General features: G+C 44.8%; 1 protein-coding gene across 3 annotated transcripts in view; it reads left to right on the forward strand.

The window, feature by feature from the left end:
- Egflam (EGF like, fibronectin type III and laminin G domains) overlaps positions 1 to 25,488 on the forward strand; it is a 182,754-nt gene that overhangs the window by 140,638 nt on the left and 16,628 nt on the right. For 2 of the 3 annotated variants that reach the window (XM_034523297.2, XM_034523300.2), the window contains 8 exons: positions 1,913 to 2,102; positions 5,718 to 5,843; positions 7,005 to 7,248; positions 11,921 to 12,032; positions 14,188 to 14,304; positions 16,620 to 16,800; positions 23,390 to 23,413; positions 25,351 to 25,429. In XM_034523297.2, coding sequence (XP_034379188.1) covers positions 1,913 to 2,102; positions 5,718 to 5,843; positions 7,005 to 7,248; positions 11,921 to 12,032; positions 14,188 to 14,304; positions 16,620 to 16,800; positions 23,390 to 23,413; positions 25,351 to 25,429 — 1,073 coding nt within the window. The remainder of the gene's footprint in view (positions 1 to 1,912; positions 2,103 to 5,717; positions 5,844 to 7,004; positions 7,249 to 11,920; positions 12,033 to 14,187; positions 14,305 to 16,619; positions 16,801 to 23,389; positions 23,414 to 25,350; positions 25,430 to 25,488) is intronic. The other variant, XM_034523299.2, reaches the window with a different exon arrangement.

Here is a 25,488-nt window from a genome sequence, read left to right on the forward strand (position 1 = left end):
TGTCAGTGAGGGGCTGACTCAACAGAGCTGTCAGGAGGATGGCAATGTCTTTTACATAGGCCAAAGAAAGAGGCATGGGGAAGAAGGATAAGCCTTCTAGGGGAGCCTTGGGGTGTATATCAGGTGTGAGAGACTGTCTCAGCAATGGGTCCCTGTCCCAGAGGTAGTCATATATTTAATATGTAAGTCATGCAAGTATAATATGCAAGTATATGTAAGCCACTGAGAGAGCTATGGATAGAATCCAGTAGCTAGTGGGAACCCTCATTATATGAGGTTTTATATTTTCCCAATCCCACTATTCAGTGACTTTATCATCAAATATAAGTATTAACTGCAAAACAGCAGGTGATTTTGAGGCTGGTGTGGGTGAAGTCCGCCTCTGTATTCCTGGGACTTTGCAAGCACAGCAAGTGTGAGCAGGCCATCATCTGGGACCTGTTTAATAACTGCCAAGAGACAGAAAATTCTATTTTAAGCTGGTTCCCCAGAAACAGGCTCAAGGTGAGGTCCTATGCACAGGATGTTTTTAGAAAGTACTCTCTGGGGAGACAAATATTGGAGAAGAGAAGTTGGACAGGGTCGAAGAAGGTATGAGCAAGGCTGGGAATCCAGCACAATCTTTCCTAGTATGGATTCCATCTAGTCCCCTGAGAGCTAGGGAATAACATTATGCCTCAAAGCCACCCAAAAGTGTGAAAGGCAGCCATTGGGGAACCTAGGCCATTCACATGCATGGGCAGTCAAAGCAGGCTCCAGAGAAGGAAAAGCCAAAGTCCGAAAACTCTCCCTCTTCACACATTGATGGCCCAGGGAAAAAAAGTATTGAGCTTTAGGCTCTGTGTGGTGGCCCTGGATGGGAAAACATACCAGAAGAGAACAGTGAGAAAAGGATCCAGAATTGGCTTCTGAGAATCTGAACAGAGCAGGCCAAGGGAGCGTTTGGTTCGTGTGGTGGAAGCGACTTAAGAACCATTAAACCCTCTAAAGTACTGAGCAGTCCGGCCTTCCACTTACAGATCTTATCTGATCATTGGAACAGAACGAACAGTGATTGGATTCCTACTTGCTGGAAGCAACCACTCTAAGGGTACATGCAGATGAAAGCCAGGGACTGGGGCTGCGCCTCCCCCCAGCTCTCATGGTTACCATTTAATCTAGATGAATGAAATACCCATGTTCTAAAACCAGACCAACCAACGTGATCTTATTTTTCTCTTACCTTCACATTCAGCTCTGTATCTTCTAACCTCCAAATTTGTACTTCCGACTATTGGTTTGGCCTTGGTTTAGAAGCTTCCTGACTCAAGGCAACACTTAAAAAAAAAAATTTTTTTTTTAAAAAAAGGAATTATACAATTATACCCATAAGCAAATTTCAAGATATTTTGTAATACAACTTGTTGGATATTTCCTGACAACAGTTTCTCTTGCAGTATTTAGTGTGACAGTGGCTGGGGCTGGAGACTGTGAAAGGGCAGATGTTCAGGCAGATATTCACCTACACATGCCAACCTTCAGATGCACAGAATAGCCCCTGTGACCCATCCAAGATACACAGTAGATTGGTGTGAAGACTGGACAGAGCATTGCTGATTTTGGATGCCAGCCTGCTCTGGAGCCTGCTAGATTGGCTTGAATGTAACCTTCTTCCTTCCTTTCTAGCCATTCCAAAACCACTGCTTCTGGAAGCTCAACCCTCTAAGGAGTCAGTGAGTTGACTCTGCTAGTCAATAACTATGGATTTCTTTACCTAGTAGGGCCATGTCTTAAAAACAAATCCAGATATAGGAGTCCCTAAAGTTTTTAACCTACATCTTAGCCATACCCCACACCACAACCTGTTGTGTGTTGGTTTTTTTTTTTTACTTTCTATTTTTAAAATGAGATAAAGTTTTCATTTCTCTTAAAGGGCCAGTACAGTAAAATTACCTTCCGGACACCTCTATACCTCGGTGGTGCTCCTAGTGCTTACTGGCTAGTCAGAGCAACAGGGACAAACCGTGGCTTCCAAGGCTGTGTGCAGTCACTTGCTGTTAATGGAAAGAAGATTGACATGAGGCCCTGGCCACTGGGAAAAGCCCTCAATGGAGCTGACGTTGGTGAGTACCCTGGGGCTAGACTGAACCTGAAGGTTCCTTTCTGGTCTGGGTGAGTTGTAGGACAACTGGTTCACACAGGGGTTCAGGAGTGATAAACTTGAAGTCTTTACACTCCATGGTCACATCCATCTTGAGGCCAAACGTGCTGTGCCTTGCCACCATCATAGCCTAAGCTCGACGAACAGAGTAGCCTTCACTGTGCTCTTTCCTTCTGATGCATCCATGTCTGTGTACATGCATGTATGTGCACCGCTGGTGTGCCTGGTGCCCCCTGAAGCCAAAAGATGGCATGAATCTTCTGGAAATGGAGTTACAGGCAGTTTTGAGCCTCCATGTGGATGCAGGTAATGGAACCTGGGTCCTTTGCAAGATCAACAGGTACTCTTAGCCACTAAGCCATCTCTCTAGTCCCAGGGGGAAAAAAAATCTAATTCTTGACCATAATGTCCCATGCTTCTTTTTACCTTAATTTTAGAAGGAAAAAAAAAATGTTATTACAGCCAATACATAGGTGAGTGTTGGGGGCTTGCAGAGGAAGGTAACTTCTCCTGACCGACTGCAGAGTTGGGGGAGTGTTTTACAGAACAAGAATCAGCCTCAGAAAGGATGGGTCATTCCCTTCAGGGACTGGCTGTGGTTGGAAGTGCTGAGTTGGTTTCTCCTAGGCCTTTCTCCTTGGTTTGTAAATGACTGTCTTCTCACTTCCTCCACACATGGTCAGTCTTTGCTGAGTGTGCATAACCCATTGTCTCTCAGGTGTCCAGATCTCTCTCCTAAGGATATTAGACAGACAAGATTAGAGTATCCCACTCTTATGATCTCATGTAATGTTAGAGGTCTTATTTCCAAAGTCAGTCATTTTGAGAGTTGGGTCTTCACTCTGTGAGCCAGCTGCTCTGCACCGCCACCCCCAGACTCCATAATAAAGCTTTCTCCCTATCTTTCTGATTCTTCACAATCTCTATTTCTGCTACTGTTGCCCCTCTGGTCCCCCACTCACCTTCCCCATGGGATTTCCCCTCCCTCCCTCCCTCCCTCCCTCCCTCCCTCCCTCCCTCCCTCCCTCCCTCCCTTCCCCACTTCTCTCTCTTTCTCTCTCTCTTTCTCTCATATTTCTTTCTCTCCCTCATCAGGGACTTTAATGACTTTAACTGAGCAGTCCCGTGGGACCCCTGAGAGAAGCACCCACCTGCCTTTCCTATCCCATTTCTAGTCCCTCCTCTCAAAAAAGTTACATTGTTAGAAAAAAGATTTGAACACCAGGTGGATGTGAAATACCCCAAGGACTTCAGTCCTCCTCTGGATCTAGCAGAACCATTGGGCCCTCAGCCCCATAAGTCTGGCTGTAAGATCAAAGCCAGTGTCTCTGGATTCTGGCTATAATCTGTGTTTTCAGAACTGGTATCAAAAGGAGATGAGAGCCGGGCAGTGGTGGCGCACACCTTTAATCCCAGCACTTGGGAGGCAGAGGCAGGCGGATTTCTGAGTTTGAGGACAGCCTGGTCTACAGAGTGAGTTCCAGGACAGCCAGGGATACACAGAGAAACCCTGTCTCGAAAAACCAAGAGAGAGAGAGAGAGAGAGAGAGAGAGAGAGAGAGAGAGAGAGAGAGAGAGAGAGAGAGAGAGAGAGACTGTTTTATTTGCCTTGGTGTAGCAGCTGGGATTCTCAGAGGCTGGCATACCAGAGTGGTCCACCAGCCGTGGGCTTTTAAGTCTTCTAGCCACCTGAAGTTGTCCTTCTTGTCCCATGTGGAAACTGGACATACTGCCCTGCCCAGCTTTTCCTTGGGAGTATCTATAGTCAGGGATGCAGGTGACCATTACTGGTCAGAAAAGATAGGATTGGACTTGCAGATTATGCCAAAGATGGCAACACAGGCAATAAAGGGGGAGGGGTGTTCATCTCTGGAGAGTTGGCTACCAAATCATGCCGTGGTGGCAGAGCACTGGCAAATAGCACAGCTGGACTTTATATCCCTGGCAGGTGCATACCCCCTTTCCCCTCCTCTCTGGAAAAGATGCTTTGCACTCATCCCACATTTCTGGAAGGACTGTGATGAGACAAGCAGAGGAAAGTGAGCTGGAGCAAGTCTGTGTGTTCCCATGACAGATGATGTGCACGGCAGTGCCAGAGTAGTTCTAGAAAACTCTACTTGTTTAGTAAAAAGACACACACATACATGCATACAAACGCATGTGTGTATGAGCATGCACATGCATATACTCTCTCAAACACACACACATACTTTCTAACACACATATATTCATGCACACAGTATACATACATATATATACATATATACGTATACACAAATACACACATACACACACACATATATATATATGTACTGTCTCACATACACAAGCACACTCTCTCCCACACACACATATTCTCTGTCACACACAAACACAAACATGCTCTCTGTCACACACACACTCTCTGTGCCACACACAAACTCTCTCACACATACTCTTTCACATACATACATACATACATATACACGCTCTCACACACAGTGTACATACACATATACTCTCTCACACATACAAACACACTTTCACATACACACACTCTGTCACAAACACAAACATGCTCTCTCTCTCACACACACACACTCACAGATACTCTCACACTCTCTTTCTCACACACACACTCTCACACACACTCACACACACACATTCCTTACACAAACACAGACTCACATACTGCCTCACACACATTTTCACACACATACTAACACACTCTGTCATACACTCTCTCACACTTACATATACTCATATACACACTCTCACATATACACATCCACACTCCTCCATACTCTCTCACACATACATACATGTTTTTACTCATAAGCACATATACACACAGACTCACAAACCCATATACTAACATACAACTCTCTTTTTGTCTCTTTCTGTCTGTCTTTCTCTCTCTCTCTCTCTCTCTCTCTCTCTCTCTCTCTCACACACACACACACACACACTCACATTCTGGGACATGAAGATGAGCCTGAAGCACTTGTCACTATGAGGTACCTTTTGTCCTTCTTAAAGTTAACCATGGAAGGAGAAACAGGGTTCCACAGCATTTGCCAAAGCACCATGACCCCTCCTCTTCCTGTCCGGGGGGAGCTCAGCAGAAGCTCTGCTGTTTCCAGGCTTGCCTGAACGGCTGAGCTTTGAACCAGTGAGGCAGCAGCACTTAAGCTAATTGAGGTCACGCAATCAGGACACTTCTAACATAAACACTCTGGGGTGTGTATGTATGCAGGCAGAAGGAGGGGTGGGGTGTGTGCTCGCTATCCATCCTGCTTTCGGGAACCGTAGAGATGGATTAAAAGCAGGAACAATTCCATCATTCCCCCCCCCCCCCCCGGTAGTTACAAAATGTCCTTTGATTTATTGTGTCCATCATGTTTGGAAAAGTCTTTAGCTCTTCCAGAGGACAAGCCAACAGAAGATGATAGCAAAGAAGTGGGTACCCCAATTCTGGGAGCTGGTCCATTACGCATGCGTGGACAGTAGGGACGGGGGCGGGGCCTACATGATGCTGGGGTCAGCTGTATACCTCTGGGTGGGCACCTGGTGACCTGGCTCTGTGATCTCTGTTTAGGGGAGTGCAGCAGTGGGATCTGTGATGAAGCCTCCTGCATCAACGGGGGCACCTGCGCAGCCATCAAGGCCGACTCTTACATCTGCCTCTGTCCCCTTGGGTTCAGAGGTCGACACTGTGAAGACGGTGAGAGGGTGGCCCTGGCTGTGTATTGATGAGTGTGGATGTGACTCTCTGTCCATGCTCATTTAGCAATGTTCAGTATTTCCTTCAGGGATCCAGGTTGCCTTTCTGGGAGGGATGGGAAAATATCAGAAGAGCAAAGTTTTAAGCTAACCACAGATATATTCCTTTTAATATACCAACCATGGGCTGGTTCCTCTGGGCTTCCCGTAGCACTTAGAAAGCCTGCGCTGGTAAAGTTTTTACAGGACTGGCTTGAGTGTACTAAAAGTTCATGCTCTTTATAATACCTAACAGTTTCCTAGAAAGTTTTGGGAAAGTATAAACACAAATCAATAATGTGATAAGACAATCAGCTCCTGTTTTTACTTCATTGCTCTGATCTGATGGTTCATGCTGTCTTTTTATGCTGTATTATGCAAATATACACATGTATGCATATATAGTTGTACATGTAATGTACATGTACAACCACGTACAATGTGCACAGATGAACATTCGGGAATAATAACTCAGAGTTTTAAAGATTTGGGGGAAAAACATGAAGGCTTGAACCTGCTTTATTTTTTCCCCAAATTCAAAAGTAAAAGCAAAAGAGAATAAAATTAGAACTATGATTATAAAAGCAATCAGTTTTTATCTACGAATGATTCAGGCTTGAAACTAAGATGCTCCACAAGGGAAAATGTTTTCGATATCTCCTCAAATCTCATGTCAGTGGAAGAGTGTAGCTGAGCCAGGGCTGGCTGGGGACATCTTGGTTTTGTGGAGACCTCACATAGGAGGGGTTGATTCTTGTTCACATGCTACATCACCTCAGGTCAGTAGTGTCAGGGGTCATTCTGCTCCATAAAGTCACAAAGGGAGCAAAGTGTCCACTCCATGAGTCCCCCTCTGAGTCTTTTATCTATCTAGACGTCATGTCAGGAGAAGAGAGAGAGAGAGCACCAGGGAAGGAAGGAAGTTTTGGGGCCCAGATATGAGGTACCATATGATAATCCACCCACACTACACTGGCAAGTCAGCCCTACCACCTGGTACCCACAGGGAAGCTAGGAGATGTAGGTAATTCCCCCGCCCAGGAGGGAAAAAGCCCAGCCCCATGCAGGCCACTTGCCGGTCTCAGGTACCCAGGGATCTCTAACACTCTGCTTGTCTCTTCAGCATTTATCCTGACCATCCCTCAGTTCAGAGAGTCCCTGAGGTCCTACGCTGCCACACCCTGGCCCCTGGAGCCTCAACACTATCTTTCTTTCACTGAGTTCGAGATCACTTTTCGGCCAGACTCAGGGGATGGTGTCCTTTTGTACAGCTACGACACGGGCAGCAAGGACTTCCTGTCCATTAATATGGCTGCGGGCCACGTGGAATTCCGCTTCGACTGTGGTTCTGGGACTGGAGTTCTCAGGTGATGGCCAAGGCCTTGTGTAACTTCCTCCCCTCCAAACCCACAGCCACCACTATGACCACTAATCGGCCGCCCACCATCCTCTTCCTGTTTCTCTCTGCCAGTGTCTGGGGAAGCCTGTGCTGCTTCTAAACTATGCCAGTATACCAGACCACATCTCTCTCTCTCTCTCTCTCTCTCTCTCTCTCTCTCTCTCTCTCTCTCTCTCTCTCTCTCTCTCTCTCTCTCTTTCTCTCTCTCCTACCTTCCTTTCTTCCTTCCCACTTTTCTTCCTTTCTCCAAATACTTATCAAACAGGTATTAATTCCCAGCCTCCGTTTATGGAAAATGACCCTTGCTTCCTGTGGAAGCTATAATAACCCATCCCCACCTTACATAGAGAAGCATATGTTGGACACATTTCCTTTCCAACGTTATATCTTTTTTTTTTTCCTTTCTTTTTCTTAGATTAATTTTTATTGGGTATTTTATTTACATTTCAGATGTTATTCCTTTCCCCATTTCCCCCTACCCAGAAACTCCCTATCCCATTCCCCCCTTCCTGCTTCTATGAGGATGTGCCCCCACCCACCCCTCCTCCCCACTCTTGAATTCCCCCACACACGGCATCCAGCCTTCATGGGAGCAAGGACTTCCTCTACCACCTATGCCCAACAAGGCCATCCTCCCCTACATAATACAGCTGTAGCCATGGGTCCCTCCTCCGGTTAGCATTTGGGTAGGAGACGATCCACTATAGCACAGGAATCCTCCCAGTGCTCACACCCTACAGAGAGGGTGGTTTTCCCTCCTCCAACAACTACCAACTGCCACTAGCTCCTTGATGAGGCTTGGAACCTAGTTGTCATCCTCCATCGCTTTGCCAGAACTTTGCCTGGCTCGGTCTTGTGCTGGTAACTACAGCTGCTGGGAGTTCACTTTCGCCATAGCTGCATGGAATCTAGAAGACAGCACACTGAAGCACTCTTCCCTACCCTCAGTCTGTCCATCTCTTCTTTACTAATCCCTGAGGCCTTGTAGCAGGGGTGGATGGGTGGGAATGATACAGTTGTCCAGTTTAGGCTAATCAATGTCCTCACACTTTGACTGCGTTTGCATCTTTCCCTTGACTACTGCATACTGCAAAAGGAAGTACATCTGACCAGTGTTGAGAACAACCCAGGGCTATGGATATCAGCATAAATGTGTAGATGGCAGTTTGACAGCATTGGCCTCTCGCTATGCTTCTTTTAGACTACTTTTAACTTTCAAGCTCAAGGGCCCCGAGGCTAATACAGAGGTCAGTGCTGCTATGTGCATCTAATGCGTCTTTTCAAAGTGCCTGGATGCTCTGTTTAAACCCTGGCGTGGGCTCTTGGCCTGTTGTTATATCCAAGGAAACTGCAGCTATAGCTTAGTGGCTATTCATTTTGCTAGCCTGTCATTTCTAGAAGGCGTGTGTGGGGGAGGGAGATGTTACCACAATCGTTGCCTTAAACTGCTGACAATTTTCATGGCTGATGGGAAATGCTGTCTCTATTAAGTTTCCACTGTTTGTCAAAGGATTTTTTTTTCTTTTTTGCCCTTGTGGCTGAGTTTCCTCACCACTTGACACCTCCCACGCCAAGGAAGGGATGGGACAAACATTTTTGTCCCTCTAGTTATGTAAAACATCTGATATCTCCAGACAACTTTTGTGGGTATTTAATTGATTCAATTTACATATGATTATGCAAAACAGCCTAAGCATTTCACTCAGAACTATATGTCAAGTTTAGAGAGGAAGACACCGTGATAATCACCCTGTACTCTGAATCACCTTTTCAAGGTAAAGGGCGACCTCAGGATCAGGAGGCACGGACATTCTGACATGCCTAACACTGCTTCAGAACACTCCCACCGGCCTCTGCAGCCGCAGATCCCACTTTGGGGTCACTGGCAGCTAGATCCTAAGCTCTGAGCATTTTTATTTCATAAGTTTATGCCAATTTTCAATCAGAACTATTTTAGGTTATTTTCTGTTTTTTTTATTATTATTATTATTATTATTATTATTATTATTATTATTATTATTATAGTATGGAGTATCCTTTTCCTACCTGTTGGGGAAGGTGACTAGAGAAAGAATTCTTGGATCCTCAGTGAAAAGAAGACAAAGGTTGCCAGAGATTAAACCACCATTGTCCTTCCCTTCCCACATCTGTCTCATGCAACCTGGCAGCAGGGGTCTCTGGTAGTATTTCACATGCCTCTTGGGAAGTTATTTGTTTTGAAAACCGTTTCAAAGAATCCCCACTCAATTAAGAAAATTAGGGGAAAGCCTGCACCGTAGGAAACTGTGGAATTGGCCAAGTCATTTTAATTTTAGGAAAAGGATATTGTGGTCAAAATCATTATGGCTTGACTCAAACATCAAGACAATTGGAATGAGCTCTCGATGGCTTTGATCGATATATTGTGCAGAAGAAGGTATTGGATTGACAGCCAGTGACCTCCGCAGGACAGAAACATGACTGGTGTGCTGTTAGTCATTATGGAAATAGACCACTTAAAAAGGCCTGCTTGTTTCTTTATTGCATATTGATTTAGCCAAGGTGATTAAATTCTAATTGCTAAGGACAAATCACAAAAGCATTTGCCTGAGCAGAGGAATCAAATTAGGGGGTGCTGACCCTTTAATAATCAAGCCATTGGTATTCTTCATAGTTTTCTAAAGATGATACAGGACCAAAAAGTAATTGAGAGGTTCAGTAAAGGCCAGGAGCTAGACATTGTCAGAGATAGAAATACAATAATTACGTTCTTTCTGCGCACCTCACTCCGAAAGGCAATGCGCAAAACTCCTGCAAGTCACATCTGAGCATCGAGTGCTCCCACCTTGACTTAGTAACTGGGCTTTTAAGGTCATTTTAAGCCTTCTGAAATCACCAGTAAACATGCAATCTGCTTCTCCTTGTGATGGTGTTGCTCTAACAGCCTATTGGAAACGTGAAGAATCTACACAGAGCAGAAACTTATGTCTCACATTTATGGAGCCTGTGAAGTCCAAGGTCAAGTGACACACATCCTGACAGGGTTCTTCTCTTGTTTCCCCAAGGGGGGGCGCTGTGAGTATGAGAACACGTTTGCATGACTGTGCAGGAAGGAAGGGACTGAAATCTAGACTCAACAACCCAATCCGGGTGATAATGACGTTCATCCACCCACGAAGCAATGACAATACTACCTAATTAGTCTCCTGTCAAAGGTCTCAACTCTCAGTGTTGCATTGGGGATTAAGTTTTTAATATATGATCTTTGGGGGCACTAAGACAGATGTTGCAGGTATGTAACCCTAGCATGCAAGAGACAGAAGCAGGCTTTACTCTGAGTTGGAGGCCAGACTGGTATACAAAGACAAGTTCCAACTCAGTCAGATTTCTGTTGAGATACCTTGTTTTGAAAACAAAACAAGATCTTGCTGGCAAGATGGGATCATCTGGGAAACACGCTTGCTGTGTGCCCTAGTTTGCTTTCTACAACTGTGATTAAATAAGACAATCAAAAACAACTCGGGGAGGAAAAGGGTTATCTGGCTTACTCTTCTACGTCACAGTCATTCATTGAGGGAGAACAGATAATTTACTCCATCTCCACTAGGACTTGATATCCTTTCTGAAACTGTAAGCCAAGATAAGCCCTCCATACATTTAGTTGCTTCATGTTGCATATTTGAGCACAGCAACCTGAAAGGTAACTCATGAAGGATATATGTATATATGCATATATATATGTGTGTGTTGTGTGTATGTGTATATATACATATATACATACATATATATATCCTTCATGTATATATGTATATATACACATACATACAACACACGTGTGTATGTGTATATGTGCATATATGTATATATGTATACATGTATATAGGTATATATGTATATTCATACAGTACTTATATAGGTCAAGTTTAGCAAAGAAGACACCTTGTGATAATCACCTTGCACTTTGAATCACCCTTTCAAAGAAAAGGGTGACCTGAAGATCTGGGGATGCAGGCAACCTCACACTGCTTCTTCTGGTGCCTAAGGCTGGCATCAATTTTATCACAGCCACACTGATGAAATGGTGGTGCACACCTATAAAATGCCGACTCATGTTAAGAGTCTCCAGAGAAACAAAACCATTGGGGACATAGACAGAGGTGGAGAAAAACATTTGTCTGGTGAGACTGCCTCATATGACTATGGGACTGAGGCACCTTGAAGTTTTATACAGGGAAGCTGGAACCCAAGAAAAAGTCTGTGGTGCACTTCTGCCCAAGCCTATAGGTGTGTCCATGGCACAAGTCTCTGAGTCCAAAGGGCCAAGAACCAGGATACTTGTGATGTAAGTTCTGGCACGTGTCTCAAGAGCTAGGAGTAATGCTACTGTCCACGTATGGGCTAAGATGGATGTCTGAGCTCCATTCAAAGGGAGAAGTTCCATGCTTTCCCCATCTTTTTATTCTGTTTGAACCCATGAAATGTTGGATAATGTCCATCTGCTTTGGTGAAGGCTGTCTTCTTCACTCTGTTCATCAATTCAAAGATATATCTCTCTCAGAAATCCCTCATAGAGACACCCAAAACAATTCTGTCCCAGTTGGCTGGGTTTCTTTGTTCAGTCAAGCGGATGTAGAATGTTAACACCACATCTTTCTCGACAGGAGTGAGGATGCCCTCACCCTAGGCCAGTGGCATGACCTACGAGTGTCTCGCACAGCGAAGAACGGGATCTTACAGGTGGACAAGCAGAAGGCTGTAGAGGGAATGGCTGAGGTAAGAAGGACCCACTTGTTCCTCCCAGTGGCTGGTGAGGACTCTAGGCCATTGTTTCTGCTGATGTTGGTATAAGTGTAGTATGTAAGGGGCTGCCAGATGGCTCAGTGGGCTAAGGTGCTTGCTACCAAGGCTGATAACCTGAGTTTGGTTTTCCAGAATCCACAGAGTAGAAGGGGAAAACAGGCTCCTGCAAGTTGTTCTCTGACCTCCAGACATGTGCTATACTGCATACCATGTATGAAAGCACATATGTACACACACAAATAAATACATAAATACATACATACATACATACATACATATATATATATTTTTTAAAAACAGCATCATGTTGCATCTGAGTAAATAGGTCCTAGCAGTGCTGAGTTGACATTCCAGTTCTCCTGTAGACAATGGTGTCTATTCTAAATGGGAATGACAGCAACAGTATTGACCCCACAGGGCTTTTTTATAAGCCTGAATTATATTTCATTGGTACTTAGTGTCTTAGTTAGGGTTTTACTGCTGTGAACAGATGCCATGACCATGGCAAGTCTTATAATAACAACATTTGATTGGGGCTGGCTTATAGGTTCAGAGGTTCAGTCCATTATCATCAAGGCGGGAACATGACAGCATCCAGGCAGGCAGACAGGCATGGTGCAGAAGGAGCTGAGAGTTCTAGATCATCATCTGAAGGCTGTTAACAGAAGACTGACTTCCAGGCAACTATGATGAGGGTCTTAAAGCCCACACCCACAGTGACACACCTACTCCAACAAGGCCACACCTCCAAAGAGTGCCACTCCCTGGGCCAAGCATATTCAAACCATGACATTTAGTAACCAGGGCACTTTAAAGAACTTGCTTTCTGTTCTTTTTACCCTTCCCTTCATCAACCTCTGACCTCGTCATCTATATGACGTGATAGCTGAGATCATAGACCCAGCAGTGTAGCGATGACATGTTTGACAAGAACATGCTACAAAACCTGACTCCTGAGGCTCAAAAACCCAGCTTCACTGCTTACCAGTGGAGTAAGTTCAGGCTGGTCATCTGATTCATGAGCTTGTGTTTTTCTGATTGAATCATTATCCTCAGATCAATGAAGACAATCTTGCTGATGATAGCACACACCTGAGAGTTATTGTGAGAGTCAGGAGAATTTCATAAGCAAATCATAGAAGTACCTAGTTCAATGGTTGGCTCTACCTTGTTTCACTTGTTACATTCATTAGTTAACACTCTGCTATTATAGACGCTGGGACACTTTTCACTGTAGTTGATTTTATTTCCAGGGTCACAATCCAAAGGAAAAAAATTTAAAGAAGATATGAGAACAATTTGCACGAAACTATAGGCTACCTTTTTCTTTGTCAGCAAGAGGGATGGTTCTGCAAAAGCTAGAATAAACCACTCTCGCCCCATTCACAGGACACACTGGAACTCAAAGTCAGAACTTTGATTCAAAGAATACTCATCTGTTAGTTAACTCGTATGCCTTCCCTTAGTCCTTTGTCTTGGTAAAGTGGTATCCATGGCTCTTGGTAAAGTGTTATCTGTGCCGTTCCCAAACAGAGCAGTAGGCACGTATTAGAATGCTGATGATGCACTCAGCTTTGGGCAAAGTCTAAATACAAAGCACCTTTGCCCTTGGAATAGGCTAGAGTGTCAGCAACTAGTCTAGAATACCATCGATTTATAACAGAGAGCTAGTCCTCACTCATGCACATGGCCACCAATGGCTAGCCGAAGCTTCCACTTATGGTCTAGACTGAAGGAAGAAGAGAGAAGAAAGGGTATAGAGACCCACTTCCAAGATCTGAAATCCTCTACCCAGAGGGGTTCGTTGCTTTTCTGCTCCACGATCTCATAGGAGCTCCACTGATTGGAAGTGGTTTTCCCAAGTAGAGAGTGGCACTGCTCACCAATCGGCAGTGAAGTAGTCTGTACACACAGTGGGATGCTTCTGAGATTTGGATCTATTTATACACAATAAAATTAAGTCTCAGAGAGGCTAGGAAACTTCCTGACATTCAAGATCAGTCACCTCACAAACCAATGTGAGGGTCCAGCCAATGCACGGCCAGGCTGCTGTGATGGCTCCCGAGACTGTTGTCAGCATCTATCCTGATGTTAGTTCTGTTACATGCTTTTCTTTATGCCTTGACAGGGAGGCTTCACCCAGATTAAGTGTAATACAGACATTTTTATTGGCGGAGTCCCAAATTACGATGATGTCAAGAAGAACTCAGGTATCCTCCACCCATTTAGTGGGAGCATCCAGAAGGTACAGTTTTGCTTCCTTGTGCTTGATATCTCTCTGACTGAATATAGTGTTAAGTGTTATAATCGGTGTTATCTTCTGTGCCTCAGGAAAAGGGTTTGAGAAAATGTCAAAATGCTTATGCTCTTATTTTTTTTTTTTTTTTTTTAACGATTACACTCTAGTTTCCCAAACACCTGCTCTTGGATTTCTGTTCAGTATAGAGTGATTCTATGAAGTCAAGGTGAATTTTTTTTTTCAGAAAAAAAATTCCCAAATTTTCTAGGACCCTCGGGAGAGATAACTGATACCGGGATGCCACAGACACCTGTGTAGCCAGGAAAGGGGCAAGCAGAGGAGGGGAGCAAGCTCCCTGTTCTTGGGCTTTCACTGTGTTACTGTGTCCTTTGCTCCATGTAAGAGCCAACTGTTATTCCCACCCACCCACGAGCACTTGCTCCTCATTAATCAAACAACCCAGCTCTCGGATTACAGAAGCGTGATCCAGAAGGGTGAAGATAAAAGAACTGCTTGGCTAGTGGAAGATGCTGACCCCACTCTCACATCTCCTATTCATTCTCTTGGGGATGCTGAAGATCCCTTGGGCCGTGACCTTGTGCTCCTTGGCTACAGACATGCAGTGTGACTCAGAGCCCAGACTTGCAGGGCTGCCTGCATGGAAGAAAAGTGAACTTGGACCCTGTGTTAGCCTCATCTTGCTTCCCTTTAGTGATGAAGGATGGTGTGGAGACCAAGGTAGGACACGTGACAAAGAGAGTAAAAGATGAAGGAGCGGTGACACCGAAAGACAGTGCTGTTGTAATTTGAAGACTGTGCCTGGGAAAGGCCCCCAGTGTGTGTCCTCATATCTCACTGCTAGTTCAGAAAAAGTCCGGCCAGCATTTGCTTGCTCTCACATGTCTTTTATTGCTGAGACACAGTGTCATTGTCATCCCAGGTCAGACCTTGGTTCCCCACAAGAGGCATTGGTCACATTTTCACATAGATCATAGGTTTGAGGTGTGAAAAACTCACCCACACGTCTCTCCAGCCTCAAGCTTTGCCTCTGGCTCACAGGGCACACAGCCCTTCTCTCCTGTCCTCTAGAAAGGCTGTATTGGTGGGGCACATCTGCTGGGCTTTGTATTTTTCACCTGCCAAGTGAGAAGAGGGAAATACAAAAAGGTTCTTCACTAGCGGCTTCTCCAATTCAGGACCTGGACAGTTTTTTTTTTTTTTTTTTTTTTTTTTTTTTTTTTTTCCCAACCTCTCAACACTCTCCAAAAGTGAGGTATATCTTTGGAAATGAAGGTAGATTCCCAGTAGAAAGCACCTCTGCTAACCTCTTTTAACATCCCGGACAATAGGGGATCCCCCGGGGTGTTTCTTCTGTCAGTGGGAAAGCCAGCATCTCAGTGTACATGGTCATTCTTCGTTCTAAGTCAGGGCTAAAATCTTGGAAAGAGGTAGGTCACTAAATAATTGAATATCTTCCCAGAATATATTACTCTGCCTAGAGCCATTTGTCAGGGAAGACAGAGCAGGATTCGCCACCCTAGAAGGATATGTATAGTGGAGCATAGAGGGAGCCTGAGATTTGCTGTACTTCTATAGAAGATGTGGGGAGAGAGGAAACTCAGTAATGTGGAAGAAGAAAGACAAGAGGAGTGGGTGGGAGACTTGGTGAGGGCCAGGTGCTGATTTGGGGAATATCACATCGTATACTAGAAAAGTGACCTACGGGAATATGGGTGAGGAGGTCACTTATAGGCACAGAAATCACCCCCAAACAGTTATATCATCAAAGCCTACTCTAGCATGGCTGACAGCTGACAAAAGCTGGAAACCTGGATCACAAAGTGTGGCCTACAGGTTGCTCAACAAGTTGGAATTTCCTTTCCCAGCGGCTCAGTTGGTCGGATCCTCTTCTATGTAGTTCACCTGGTCTCTGCTCCTTCCAAGTTATTGGCCTATCTCTGTCTCTTCTGGGATGCTAGGCCTGGGTATCTTCCAAGAACTCAGTAGGTCTGAGAGTCTGAGAGTATCTCTCAGCAGCCATTACTGTTTATACACTCTTGGGATGAAGAGCCCTAGTGGTCAGTTTCAGGGACTTCTTGAAGCTATTTTGAGTTGTTTACTTCCAGTCTTGAGTGTCCCTGGCAGAGGTAATTGATCAGGCTCTCTTCTGCAGCTTCCAGGTACCACACTCAAAGTTTTTAAAGGATCCATCTCCGGATTTTCTTTCTATGTTAATCTCCTTTGCTATATGTAGTTTGGGTTTGTAAACTGCACGTTTGTTTTTCAAGTTTTGTAATTTCTTTGTGTTTCTCTATCCAAAGATGATCCTCAATGACCGGACCATCCATGTAAAACACGACTTTACATCTGGCGTGAATGTGGAGAACGCAGCCCACCCCTGTGTGGGGGGCCCCTGTGCCCATGGGGGTAGCTGTCGGCCCAGGAAGGAGGGTTATGAGTGTGACTGTCCCTTGGGCTTTGAAGGCCTGAATTGCCAGAAAGGTACATTTAGGGTCTTAGGTTTGCTTCTTGGAGGGCATGGAAGCCACAGACTGAATTATGGGGACTACCCTTTTTTGTTTGTTTTTTTTTTCCCCATGATACTGGGACTTGAACCCATAGCCCAACCCATATTCATCAAACATTCTGTCACTGAATTATATACCCTGCCCTTTCAGTAATTTCTTATTTTGAAAGAACATTTCACTCAGTTGCCCATGCTAGCCTTGAATATAGCCCAGAAAGGCCTTGAATTTACAAACCTATTTCCTCAACCTTCCAAGAAGCTGGGATTACAGACCTGTGCCATGAGAGTACGTGAGACCAGTACTTTTAAAAGGATCGTTGGTAATACGGGTACAGCTATATGGTTCATTTTGATTAACAACTTCAGTAACATGTATATTAGGTAGCCATTGTATCGTATAATGTACTATAATGGCTTAAGGAGAGTTCAGTCAGAAAATATCTCCTTTCAAGTAGGTAAATTGTGTTTTTATTCTCTGCCCTGACCCTTCCCTAAGAAACCGCTTGTAGACTCTCTTCTAAAAGGTTAACCTGGACACAACAAAACCTTAAGGATTGATGCATTTGAGCTACCCCAAAAACAACCTGGCAAAGGAATACCTTTGCTTATGTACTGATAAACATCTGGATGCCTTAAAGAGAAATGTTGCCCAAATACAAAAAATAGGAAGAAGACTTTAATTCTCCCATCTAAGGTATGCACACTATACTGAACCAGTCTGCCTCAAATGTTCTCAGTTATGAAATGGGAACGACCATATGAAGAGTATCTCCCACCAGGGACTGCAGTATAAACTAAACGGGGGAGTGCATAGAAGCATTTAAAAGGGGACCCACTGATCACTGCATTGATACTAGCCACTATTATTACTGGTGAGAGAAATTTGCTCCCCTAGCGGGTGCTGTGAGCTTCCATCAGGCCCTGTCTGAAAGGTTGGAAAGGCCACAAACCACAGACTCTACTTGCCCCTTCCTGTACCTACTTAAGGGAAGCAGAAACCATGGTCTTGGCATCTAGAAGTGGCCTGTCTGTACCTGTTCATATATCCCCATATGTGGCTGCATAGACCACCACATTTCTACCACAGGAAGGACCCACCTGCCCCCGAGCTAGTTTCTGACTAAAGCAAACAGCCCCGAAAGAAAACAAGTCCATGAATCTGTGAAAGAACCCACGTTTTCTTTCTCGTGGCTTTTCTTGTCACAGATGCCTGATTTTTTTACCAAAAGAAGAAAACTCTAAATTTTATAGGGGAGACATTTTGTACATGAGGTGGTAGAGGAATTAACTTGAAGCAGCCATGGAAAATATAAAAGATGCCAAACTTAAACAGCTCCATAGTGCTTGTTACATTTAAATAGCTTCTGGGGTTTGTCTGGGAGAGCATGGCATACTTTTCTTTTTCTAAGCAAAGAAGAGTAACTTCGAACCTCAGATTGTAGCAGGTATGTTGTTATGGACCTATTAAAAGATGAGTCTTGAAGGAGTATCTAGTTCAGGTTCAGGAGTAGTCTATGCCTTCAGAAACTTGGGTTTGGAGTCAAGGGAGATAGCTCAGTTGATAAAAGTATTTGCTATGGAAGCATAAAGACCTGAGTTCAACTCCCCAGTACCCATGTAAAAAGCCTGCTGTGACGGAATGTGCCTTAAACTCCCAGGGCTAGGAAGGTGGGGAAAGAGAAGTACTGGGGCTCGTAAGCCAGCTAGTCTTGAGGAATCGGTGAGCTCAGGGCTCAATAAGAGATCCTGTGCCATAAATAAATAAGTAAATAAATGGTGGAGAATGACTGAGGAAGACACCTGATATCAACCTCTTTCCCACACATATATAGACATGTGTGCGTGTATCAGCATGAACTCTTAGATACGTATGAACGTGTGTGCACATAAACACATACACATATCATACACTGAAGAATGAAACTTGAATTTGGGGCCCATCCTTCAGTGTTGGCCCTAAGTCTGATGGGTTGAAGTAGACTTGTCAGGCTTGCTTCTGACACTGACTGTCTAAATTTAAGATCTGGGCTTATGCGAACACTTGGCTTTGGGGATTAAAGAAAGAAAAAAAAGGGGGGGCATGTTATGATCTTGTTAGCCCCCTGTTCTGTTACAGAACTTTGTCTGGATTAGATATAAAGTATTCACATAGTAGCTCTAGGAATCTAGGCTCGTGTCCAGTGAATTATAGATCTCACTAGAATGGCAAGACCTGGGCAAGAGCTAAGGGAGTAAGCCACTGCAGGGAGCACATGGCTCTTTTCTGGAACATCAGGCTAGAAGCTGATAAACCATCCACACTCTGCTTGTTGCCCTAGTATCCTTGACAGCTCTGAAATGAAAATACTTTTAGGCAACAAAAGCTTTGCAAAGACCAGGAAGGCTTGTGTATAGGAGGTGTCACCTGCATTCCGTATCTCCTCTCCTGTGACAGTGACTTGGGGGGACTAAAGGGGCTCTGTGACAGTTTTTTTTTTTTTTAGGTTGTAGTGGGCACATAACTGTGGATGGTATCTTGCATGTTGCTAGGATGCTGGGCATCTTCTCCATTGAAAGGATTGGGAAGAAAGGCAAGGAAAATCAGCAGTCGTCCTTAGAGAGGAACGACACTGAGACACTGAAGGCTGGCCAGATCCAAAGCTAGAAAGACCAGGAATGCTTGGAAACCCTCTGTGGTTGTCAGGGAGAATCCTGCCTCAGTTGCCAAAGGGGTTCTTCCACATTTAGCAGCTGGAGCTTTTCCTGCTTCATAATAAAACTATGCTTCAAAAGCAACCATCTGCTCTAAACATTCCATGCAGAAGGAATAACTAGTTGGGGATTTTTGTTTTGTTTCGTCAGGACTTTGTGTGTGTGTGTGTGTGTGTGTGTGTGTGTGTGTGTGTGTGTGTGTGTGTATTCTTGCCTATGATATTTTTTCTTTGACCTGGTCTTTCTGCGTAGCTGTGGCTGGCCTGGTATTCACTCTGTAGTACATGGTGACCTTGAATTAGTGACACTCCTCTTCCCTCAGCTTCTCAAGTGCTAGCATTACATGTATATCTTCTGTTTGTTGTTGTTGTTGTTGTTGTTGTTGTTGTTGTTATTAATCAAAGGTGCAGACTATTGAGTTTAGACCCAGAACCAGACCTCACTGAAGCCACTACAAAAGCACTTTCTTCAGGAGGAAGGTGATTCTTCTCCATCATTACTCTGCTGCCTCGGGGCTTTAGTCAGGACATCTGACACTTCCCCTTACCATCTGATGTCATAGGAAAGCAGGGTGAGAAAAAGATTCCAAACCTGTGAGGCCCAAAGACCATATGGAGGGTACATACACAAACATGCATGCACATTTGTGCACATCCACATTCGTGCATATCTACATTTGCACACACACATCCTATAATTTCTCTAACATTTGTAGCTGCACAGAATCAAGTCTCCCAACCTCAACCTCAGACTCCATGGAGCTAGGGGGAGCTAGAGGCCCTCAGCTCCACCCACCACTTCCATCACTTCCAAAAGTCAACAAAACCATAAGGCTAGGCTTCACTGGTCTCCTCGCCTCTGATGTGAATACTCCCAGTTTGAGAAATCTTTTCCCGCCAAACTGCAGCGCATCCTACAATACTGCTACAGCCCTGCCTCATCTCAAGAGGGATGTCAGAGGCTAACGTCCAGCACCATTTCCATAACGGGACCTCCCCTACCTTTCTTCTCCTTCTCGTCACACTCTCTCATCCACCTAGGCTCTCAGTCCCTCCAGCAGCCTGTGTCTAAGTAAGTTGCCAAGAATTTAGAGCTGAGACTTTCAATGTGTCTGGAAAGGGTTTCAAGGTCTATTAATCACTGATTTGTGCATGGCGTTTCCCCTTCACAGCCTCCTCGACACTTACAAACACATGCTTCCACACGCACACGCAAGAGCTGGGGTCTGTGGTCAAATAAATGTGGGTAAATATGAGTTGAACAGTTAACAGCTGTTAGTGCAATATACAATTCTCACCTCTTAAAGGAATGAGAAATTATATATATATATATATATATATATATATATATATATATATATATATATAATCATTATTATATGTAATATTATATATAGTTTATTCTGGAGCTAAAAGTGACATTACCCAGGAACACAGGTTCAGGTTGCTCGAAATACCCTGTTCCAATGTACTAATGGTTTCATGAGTTATTTATAGTTACAGGGGAAAAAAGATAAATCAAGGCATTATTAAAATTTATTGGTGGGAGTATCAGGTAGGTTACAGGAAAGCAAGGATATTTATGTTGTAGATTTCAGATGCTATCCGATGATATTTTTAGCTTCTAGCTTAGTGGAAACTAGTGCTCTGTTAATGCATCACAAGGTTTCCTGTGATATTCACTAAAACGTTAGGTCAGATGCAGAGGGTAGACAAAGGGTGAAAATTAATAAAGATAGCCCAAGACAGTTTGGCTCTGGCTTTACAACATTTCGGTTCTCCACAGTCAGAAGTTCTGCTCTGTCAATAAGCCTTGTTGAATCTTTTACGTGGGTATCTTTTTTTTTTTTTTTTTTTTGGTATGTTTGTTTTCTTGTTTTTATCTTTTTATGGAGACTTCAGTTCATGCAGCTTGCTCTTCCCCAGGAATCCTAAGAACCTTTGCTTTGCTGTATTCAGAGCACCTCATGGGCGAGCACAAGGCACAGTTGTTTTTCCTGGGGTTCACCCATCCCCATAAGCAAACAAGTCACCCAAGAAAATAACTTGTTAGCTGTGATTCCTGCCCTTCTTCATTCCTGAGAACAGCAGGAACTCAGGTGGTGCAGAGTCAGGCTGGCCACTAGGTGGAGACATTTCTCCATAGCAGGTGGACTGTTAACCACAGCACAAAGCCTACAACCTTGGAGGCGGAGCCTGAGCCTAAGGCGTAGCATTCCTGAGCAAGGCTGGGTCTTCAAACATCCTCCCTCCCTGAGCAATGCAGATCTAACACTTGGGACTTAGGATGCCTTCTGCAGAACTTAGCAGATTCGTATATTGCTATAGCTGATTATAGGTGATTAAAAATATTTTTGTTTCCTTCATTGTATAGGAAAATAGCTTCAGTAGATATAAACCCTACTTTGAAAAGACTATTCATAAAAACATATTACTATTTGTTTCCTTAGGATGGTACATCATTAAACACTGGAAAAATGGGTATGTTTGAGCCTCACTGGTCTTTAGTTAGTTGCAGGGCTAGTTGGATGGACAAAGATTTTTATCCATATATGTATCATACCTGCTAAATCGGGTTTTATACACTTTATACAAAGTGCTTGGGACCAAAAAACATCCCCAGTTACAGACTTGCCTTTCTTAGAGTTTGGAATATTTACATATACATAAAGAGATACCCTGAGGACGGGACCCAGATCTAAATATGAGGTTTACTTGTGATTCCAGTATACACTCTTTTCTGTAGAACCTGGAAGCAATTTTCTGCGGCATTTTTAGTGTGCCCACCTTTTTGACTGAGCTGCACCACAACCTTGGGTGTGGAATTTTCCAGATATCAGCAGTCAAAACACTTCCGTTTGAATTCAGGGATTAGATGTACCAAGTAAACTGGCCCTTGAAGGGCGTATCCACCCTGAGAGCTAACCTGGCACTGAGGTGTATACAGAAGCAATGATGCCTACCAGCCACGTGGGTGTTGAGACAGTGAGTCCATGACACCTCCTCATGGTCCTCTCTGTCTAACTCCATGAGTGTGTTGAGTGAGCTGTCCTTCCAACTCTTCATCAAAAACTTCACATCTCTCAAGTGGCGGGTTCTCTTGGGTAGGGGTGTATGGAGGTTGCATGTGGAAATTCCACTCTTCATTGGCAGTTTTTGCACCACCTGGGGGCACGTGCCTTAGCAAACAGATTCGAGGGAACAGCAAAGTGTTTTCATTAGTACATGAGTCAGGCCACTGGCACAAAAGAATGAACACAGGAAAGGCTTGGTCTGAAGGTTAGGTTAAAGTATAAACATGTTTACAATAAAACTTAAACCATGAAGGTTGGGAAATGAGCCCGTAGTCACTTCTGGAACTCGTGTTTTTTGAATGGAAATAGCTTTTTACCTGCACGCCTTCGTGCGCTGACTAACTTGAGGGCATTGTTGTGGTGCTTAATGGCGTGGTTTCTGGAGAATGTCTTGCCCTTAGTTAATCACAAGAAAGCGTGGTTTCCAGAATCCAGCAAAGGGCAGTGGGAGAGCATGTGACTGGTTGGCTTCTTGATTGTGTGTAGCCCTAAAGGCCACTTGACAGGCAACAGGTAGCAAGCCATTGTTCAAGGCATAGTAGAAAGGTGGGTTGAAGGTAGTGTCTTGGGAGCTTATGATAAATGTCTCTAGTTCTCTGCCACCCTCAAGTGCAATAAACTTAAGTGAACAATACCAGTCATGCCCTGAAGAAACTTTCAGGGCTTCTTATAACAGCCCATTCACCATTCTATGGTGGATAGTCACAAGGCTTTGTGAAGCAGGTGAGCAGTGGTCTGTAGAGAGTAGAATGTCTGTGATTGCTGACTCTCTTTTTCTCTTTCATGCTGGCACCTGGCAGAGTGTGGGAACTACTGCCTCAATAGTAAGTACAGTAAGGCTTGGAAGAGACTGAACCCCTTGTGCTCTCACCAGAACCTGCCAGCTTTGGCCAGGCCATGAGCACAGCGCAGCCAACGGCAGGCAGGAGGGAAATGTGAGTGGAAGTGGGCATCAGACACACCAACGAAGGTACCAGCGATCTGCCTTCCAGGGTGGGCACCCAAGCTGGCTTTCTTCTAGTTGTGTCTCAGAGAGTACTGAGGTAGGCAGTCTAGCAGGCAGGCAGCTAGACTTCACTCTACAGACAGACACCTCCTGGGGCTCTGTTTGCAGAGCAGACTTCTGACAAACACAGCGTGATCGTTTCAAGAAGTCCAAAGAGAATGATGTCTGTTGGCCACAGGCCCACAGACAGGGCCAACAACAAAAGCAATGGATCCTGGCTGTACCTCTCACCCTGGAGTGAGCAGGACCCAATGGGGCCTTCTTGGTTATGTTTAGCTCAGGGTCAGACTCCTATGCCAGACATCTTGGGCACCCTCCTCCTGCTTCCTTATCAGCACATGGTTCCTGAAATAAGGGACTGGCCCCTCTATCAAGAGCTCCCGGCCCCTCTGCTTTTTCCTCTCCACCCCTTCCTCTTCTTCCACCTTACACCCCCCCACCCCCACCCCAACAGTGCTGCTCTGAGTCCTGGGAGCACATCCCTCTGATCCTTGCATCTCCTTTGCTTTCCCAGTCCACAGTGTCTCCGCTTTCCCAGCCCATGGCTATCTACCCACTAACCTTTCTCTTTCGTTCTCTTTGTATGTTTAAGAGTCAAATTGAAACCCTCCCACTGCTCACAATCAAACGATAGATTTCCCTTCCTGGGTGTGGAGTCCTTAGGCAATGTCTTCCTTGCATCAACACGTGTGTTCTCAGAGCTATAACTGTCTCATAAGCCAGTTATTCTCTTGTTTTACATACTTTTTTTTTTTTTTTTTTTGTCAATGTGAGATCTATTCTACCTTGGTTTCTTTAAGCTGTCATTTCTGTATTTTTCCAAAGAGGAAAGAGGAGGGGTAGTATGGTCATTTCTCTAGCAGAAATCCCCTCCACACACCCTAGTGTGTGACACCACATGCGCCTGTTCGTTTGATGTCTATGATACAGTGATTTGTCAGGGTGACCGAGGGATGGGAAATAGGAAGGAAGGAAATTGGCTTCTCAAATACTGCAAAGTAGGAGGTGGGCAGGAGCCAAAATGAGGCAAGCCACTCTGGCTCAAGATCTACCAGAGTCCTAGCTGGGGGGATTGGCTTTTACTGTCTCTCATTCACCTTATTCTGAAATGGGAAGAGCCAGGCCTACCCTGCTTCTTGTGCTTCTGTCATGAGTCTGGAGTGAGGGGCTTCATCAAATCTCACCCAGGAGGACTTACTGTCTGAAGGAAGAGTCAGAAGCTCACCCACTGCACTTCTCAGTCACTCATATCAGGGCTGGGGGCTTCGAAAGATGATCCCCAGATAAAGAACCCCACTGGGCCCTGTTTGGGGATGACTTTCTCTGCCTCCTTTGGCAAAATTCTGGGGTTATCCCCAGCTGCTCTCCACATGGCTCACTCAGGCTCTCCCCCAGCTTCCAAGAAGCACTGGGGACAGTTCAAGTTTCAGCACATTGCAAAGCCTTCTCTGCAGAGTGCCAAGGTTGGTGACAGTGGCTGCCAGACTCTGGAGAAAGGAGAGAGGGGCAAAACCCCTGCCAGCCCACTGGGCCAGGCTGCCATGAGCCAGGCCAAGCACATGCGCAGCCAAGAGGAAGGGGCTGACAAGCTGTCGAGTAGCACATTCCACAGATAGCTTCCCTGATGCGTGTGAGTGCCGAAGTCAAAGGGTGTGTGTGTGTGTGTGTGTGTGTGTGTATGTATGTGTGTGTGTGTGTATGTGTGTGTGTGCGTGTGTGTGTGTCTTATAACCCCCATTTTCTGTTCTGTCTCAGCTATTACAGAAGCCATCGAGATCCCACAGTTCATCGGCCGCAGTTACCTGACGTATGACAACCCAAACATCCTCAAGAGGTAATGAGCCCGTGCAACATCTTGCTTATTCCCTGGATGTCAGCTTCTTTATATCACTC

Source organism: Arvicanthis niloticus, chromosome 19 (genome assembly GCF_011762505.2).
Source record: "Arvicanthis niloticus isolate mArvNil1 chromosome 19, mArvNil1.pat.X, whole genome shotgun sequence".
Classification (NCBI taxonomy): domain Eukaryota; kingdom Metazoa; phylum Chordata; class Mammalia; order Rodentia; family Muridae; genus Arvicanthis; species Arvicanthis niloticus.